This window comes from Bison bison, unplaced genomic scaffold, assembly GCF_000754665.1.
Source record: "Bison bison bison isolate TAMUID 2011002044 unplaced genomic scaffold, Bison_UMD1.0 scf7180017864298, whole genome shotgun sequence".
Classification (NCBI taxonomy): Eukaryota; Metazoa; Chordata; class Mammalia; order Artiodactyla; family Bovidae; genus Bison; species Bison bison.
In genome coordinates this window covers 4,591,833-4,597,777 of record NW_011494870.1, presented here as the reverse complement: position 1 = coordinate 4,597,777, position 5,945 = coordinate 4,591,833, and the positions used below count along the sequence as shown (strand labels likewise).

Here is a 5,945-nt window from a genome sequence, read left to right as displayed (position 1 = left end):
CCCAAAGTGTCTTTCTCATAGGGAAACCTCAATGTCAAGTTTAAAGTATGCTTTCCTGACCAGCACATGACATTAACATGACCCACGTGAAACAGATTCTTAAGCAGGTTTTATGCTGTTCCTGGACATTTTGGCAACCAGCCCAGCATCCAGTACAGTAACATCCACACCCACACACTGCCATTCAAGGGATTCAGCTCCAGGTAGGAGCCTCTGGTCACTGAGTTCTCAATAATGATTAAGATTTATTTCTTCTTCAGGATTATTTTCAGAAAGTAAACCCATCCTTAAGCCTCTTCAGATAGAGAAGACCTGTCTTTTTCCTACTTCTCTAAAGGATGTAAAACATTCAGTGAGGGAGGTGTGTGGTCTACTATACATTTTCTTTAAGGCTAAGCTAAGAGGGGCAGGAGACAAAGCCCATCTCCTCAAACGTCATCAAGGAGGAAATGGTCTTTTGCAGAGGGTGGGAGTGGGGGGCACATGGTATCTGTTTCTCAACAAGAACTCCAGAGGGCTGGTCACCTTTGCACCAAAGCCAAAGGAAGCAGTAAGTAAGAGCAAAACTATATTCTTCCCTTAAATATAATCCCTGAGTTACCAAACCCATGCCTCAACACAGTACACAGAAAAGACATCTTACTATTAGAGAAACATTTATTGGGAAGGATCAACATTCTCCACAAGGAAGGAATTATTTTTGGATGGGAAGTTTTCCTCCTTGGAAATTCTGGAGAAGTGTTTTCTGTCTAAACAGTAGAGACAGATCTCTGAACACAGTGCCTTCAGCAGTGGTGGGCGCAGCTGGACAGGCCTGGCCAGCTTGACACCTGTGGGTGGGGCTTGGGTGGGGCACAGGCTCCCTGTGGGGCACTGGTGGGGGATGTTTCTGATACAATTGCTGGTCCTTAAATGCCACAGCTTTCTGGGGCTGTCTTTTCTTGTTTCTGATCTGTCTTGTACTTGGAGGATAGCTCTGGCCAGCCAAGATAGCTTCTTGGTGGCAGGACTTGGTATTTGTCACTTTAGAGGGAACCTTGGAGTTGAAAGGATGTCCCCGGACAGGCTCTGTGTGGACCTGTACTCCAGCCTTTTGTTGAGATTGCCCAAAGTGCACTGGGGAAGGAGGGTCCTCTTGAGAGCTAGTGACATCTAATGCATGCCGATACCCCAGTTTCTCCTCTAGGAACTTCCCGATGTCTGTCATGATTTTCTGAGCCTCTGTTGATCCAGTAGCAGCAGCTCTACTTTTAACTAGGCCTCTGCTCTGCACGCTTGATATGGGGCTGCCCTTTTCCTGGGGATCTTCTTGCCTTTTGCATTTTTCCCCAGGATAAAGCCACTGCAAAAAGTGCTTCATTCTTTTTCTGATATGGCCTTCAGGAAGAGACTGTCCTTTCTTTGAAAGGGTCTGGGAAGACTTGCTCACAAGCATCTCCTCTAGTACCGTCTCCTGAGGAGGGAAACTCTTCCTCCTAAGCTGGGATGTCCCCAGCCCTGCATCCCCTCCACCTAGCTCTTCTGCTCTGCACCCTGGGGAGCTCACTCTCTTCACAGTTGGTGGGAAATTCTTATCCTGGCACCTCTGGAAGCCCTGCTTAGGGACCCAGGGTTCCTGCTGCTGTTCCATCGTGATTCCTCTGTCCTCCACATGGACATGCAGCACCTGGGACTCTCCTGTGTCCCCACCTGAGACGCCCTGGGCAGGAGTCAGTGAAGCCTTGTAAGTCAAGTTATCTGAAGCAAGGGACATGTCCGTGGGTTGGCCTTGAGCTTGGCTCTGCTCCCTCTTCTCCAATCTAAACTTTAACTCATCAAACAGTTGTTCTTTAAGGGATAAGCATTTAGGATCTAGGGGAACTGGTAGTTTGGGTGGGGGGCTTTCAGTGGTCACAGTAGTTTCTACTTTATTTATTTGGGAGCTCCCTGACTTGTTGGTTGTCAACATGTCATTCGTTTTTAATTGAAGAGTGTCAAGCTCCTCAGCCTTGAATATCTCCCTAGACAGTTTGGGCATAGAAACAGGTTCTGACTTCTCCACCTTTTTGCCCTGTTGCATTTTTCCTTTATCACTGGAATTCACACTCTTATGCTTTGGCTCATATCTGGCTCCAGATTGCTTTGCAAGCAGCTTTCGGGGATATCTATCAGCTAGTTGCGCCTGTCTATGACTTCCTCTCCCTGTGATGCAGAGTGTTCCCACTTTGTCTCCATGGAAAGATTGAGAGCTTCTTCTAAAGGACTTGGAGCTCCCAAATTTGGAGTCTGCCTCAGAAATCGCATTGGTTGAGGAGGAAAAACTGGCATGGGACAAGGACTGGGATGAGGCATCTTTCAGTTTAAAAATTTGTATGGATTCAAGGACCTTGGAAGGAAGGCCCCACAACATCCTCATACGAAACCTTTTAATATGTGCTTCCAGCATCTGCTGTGCACTGGGATCAACAAAAGTCAGGTCCTGGAAGGTATTCAAGGAATAGGACTCACCCACTGATGATGTCAAACTTCTCTCTTTTATTTTGGTGTGGGATTTCGCAGAAAGAATCAATGTTTGCTTGATGGCATGCCATGAACTATGCACAGTCCCAGGGAGTCGACCCTCATTTATTTCCTCAAACTTCTTACTCAAATGTACTTTTAGGACATTTTCAAGTTGTAGACTCTCTGCTGACACCCTTAAATTTTTCTCTGAGAGACTCACGATCTGACTGTTTATGTTTTTCTCAGAGTCATACCCCAGATCCTTATCTGAAGAGCTGTTTGGGTCTTTCAACAGGTGATCTTCCTGTCCATTCTCTTGGCTATGTTCCTGATCTTTCCCCACATCTTTCTCTGGCTGGAGCATTTCCGAGCTTCTCTCATGGAAGCTTCCGGGTTGAATCAATTCAACATTTACATGTTTGCTACTCTGACCCTTAAACACAGAGATCAGTGAGACTCCATCACTGCTTTCTGACTTAGATGCCTCTAAAAAACCAGTTGGAGGCAACATCAGTGACACAGACTCTTTGATTCTCCGGGGCAGGCCCCACCGGTGTTGAATGAGCCTCTTTCGAAGGTGATGCTCTAGTTTCTTCCGAAGTTCATCACTGAGAGCAAACTCCCCAGGAAGAATGGAGACTGAAACATGGGCCTGAGGGTGCTGGTGGTGAGAAGTGTTAGGAGCTAATGGACAGAAGTCTTCCTGAGATCTTTGGATCACAGAAGGTAAACCCCACAAACTTTCCTGTTGTTTCTGCAACACGTTCCATTCCAGCTGTTGAATTTCAGATGAGGAGAGAGATTCTGATTCATTCTGAGGTCTATGGAAATACACTCCACAGATCCTAATCTGGGGTAGAGGACCAGGTGGTGTGACCAGGAGTGGGGATTTTGGGTCAGCTTGGGACTGGACCTGAGTGAGAGGTAGGGGCTGAGACTGAGGCAGGGTTTGAGGCAAGGATTCAGGCTGAATCTCAGGCAAGGACAGAGGTTGGAGATGGGGAAGTCCTGGGGATTCTTGGCCTGTAGAGGCATTTGAGTTTCTATTGAAAATAAAGTTTGAGGAATTGTCACTGGAGATATCAACAGCAGAGGGCAAGGACTCACTGTGTAGAGATGGGAGACCCCAGAAGAGCTGGGTAGGTTTTTGCTGTAATTGGTCCTCCAAGGTCTTAGGATATGGGGGTTGTTGATGCACAGGCTTATCAGCAACTGACTCTAACTTTATCCCTGAGGAATTTAGTTGATAGTCTGGCCTCGATTGTTCTGGAAAAGAATCTTTTTTCTTTTCCTTTTCTTTCCACATCAGGAAATCGCTCCTCTTTTGTACTTGTCTCTCCAGGAGTGCCAGGACATCAGGGCTGAGACATGAGAGATTACCAGGCTCTATGAGGTTGGCTGCAGGGTCTCTGCCAAAAGAGGCCTCTGAAGAGTGGAGGGCGAGAAACTCTTGATTGAAATCACATTGTGCCAACGTGGAAGGGATTAAGTCTTTGGCATGAGCTTGCCACCAGGAGAAGTCTGAAATTGACAGGCTTGAATGATCAATGCCTGTGAGTGTTGGGACGTAAGTGGACAACATGCCAGGGCTTTCGGTAGGCAAATTCTCAGGAACAGGTGTCAGTAAGATGGCAATTGATTTAGACTGAGTGACAGTTAAAGTGCAGTCTGGCTGTGGTAAAACAGACAGAGTTGGTGGTGCAAAAGAATCAGCGGGCTTCATTGCTTGGGACAAATCTGATAAGCGGTTGATATCATGGGAAAGGGTGGGGTCAAGGGAAAAGATGGTATTCAGAGACAAAGTGGCCTCTGGTGGGAGAACAGGATCTGCTGTCTGCATGTCATGTGGTAGGAGAGGGGGAAAGGCAAGGGGTTGGGGTGAGGAATAATCTACTGGGAATTCGGAATCCAAAGAAGTAAAAGGCTCTAATGCCAGAGTGTGACCCAGTGGTGAGGGTGACAAAAAGTCAGCTAAGGGGGTCATGGAGCTAGGTGAAAGAATGGAGGGGGGCAACGGGGAAGGCTCAGGCAGGGAGGCTGGTAGTAGATCTCCTGGAGAGACTGCTGAGAAGGCAGGGGACAGAGTCAATGATGAATCGGCCACAGGAGCTGTGGAAGCCAAAGGGGACATAGAGGAAGCAGAATCTTCCAGGGTCTCCGGGAACAGCAACCAATTGACTTCAGCAGTTGCATTATTACACACCTCACAGAAGGGATCTGGACATAAGAGCTGACGAAAGCGGATGGTATCATCATGCTGGCCCAGGTGGCTGCAGGAGACAGGAAGTACAAAGATGCAACCAGGACCAGAATAAGGAAAGGGCGACCTGCTGGCCTGGCAGGGGTAGGCTGGAGCCTGCTGCCACTTTATATTGCTCCACATCCCTGACTTCACAACATGCTCAATAACCCTCACCTTAAGGCCTTCATCACATACTCATTCCTATGCTACCCCCTCCCGTGACTACAGTAGGTTGCACTGAATCCCAGGAATTGCGGAGAACATACTAAGGAGGGATCAGGAAAGAAGGGGAAAGACTAGTCACCTTTTCAGAATAGAAATCAGCTTCGCTTTTTCCTCTGTTTCTATCTGGTGAAATCTCCAACCTGCGAAACCAGGAGAGTGGGTTACATGTAAGGAAGGTATAAGCATAGGTATAATGTAAGAGTCCCCTTATGGGAAACCCGTAGGATTCTAGACTCTGAAAGACCCAAGAATTAGCAGATGAGATCAAATGGTCAATTACTTTATATGTATGTTGCTTCACTTGTAGTACTTTCACATGCCTTATATCTCCTGTGATGCTCAAAACCACCATGTGAAACACAGAGATCAGTGTGGCCTCAGAGAGCAATCTGATTATCCAGGAAGTCAGAGGACTTATACAAAGTCAGGACACAGACGTTCTGACTCTTGACATCTCACATGGCCACCTGTGGAGAAACACCCATTGCCCAGGTCCATCATGGCTTCATGCCGAGCCATGAGAAAAACAGGGAATCCAAGAAGTGTCTCAGACTCGGACTGCCTCCCCATGAGCCTCCTCCCAGATACCTCTGGTTTCTGAGAGAAACGGTATCTAGCCACTGACATCGTCAGAGGTCACGGACCTGGGATCTCATGGAAAAGGCAGGAAGAGTCACCCTTGGAGAGATCCAGTGAAACAGGCAGAGCCTTACCTTTCAGTGTGACACCTTTCCTTCTCCTCCTGGTTTTGCTCTGACACTGAAAACGAAAAGAATGAAGTGCTGGGGCTCATTTCTCTCAGTCCTCTCTAGAAAACTCAGATATTCATTATCCAGGAATAATATGACTCTAATCTTTGTGTTCCTTCCTTTTGCCAATTTTAAAGGTTTAAAATGTTTTCAACTTTTTTTTCTTTAAAAAACCCAAAGAAAGACTTTTGTCTCTGAAGCCCACCCTTGATAGTCTCAGTCAAAAGTCACCTGCCCAAGGAGGGCAT

At 47.0% G+C, this 5,945-nt stretch overlaps 1 protein-coding gene across 1 annotated transcript; it reads right to left on the bottom strand.

The window, feature by feature from the left end:
- Positions 1–694: 694 nt before the first annotated feature.
- Positions 695–4,864, bottom strand: LOC104996793 (spermatogenesis-associated protein 31D1-like). Its single transcript, XM_010851157.1, has one exon. It carries the CDS (start codon positions 4,862–4,864, stop codon positions 695–697), a length of 4,170 nt encoding a protein of 1,389 aa, XP_010849459.1.
- Between the last annotated feature and the right edge of the window lie 1,081 nt (positions 4,865–5,945).

Coding starts and splice junctions, on each gene's coding strand:
- LOC104996793 (XM_010851157.1), bottom strand. CDS start 4,864: ATGTGGAGCAATATAAAGTGGCAGCAGGCTCCAGCCTACCCCTGCCAG.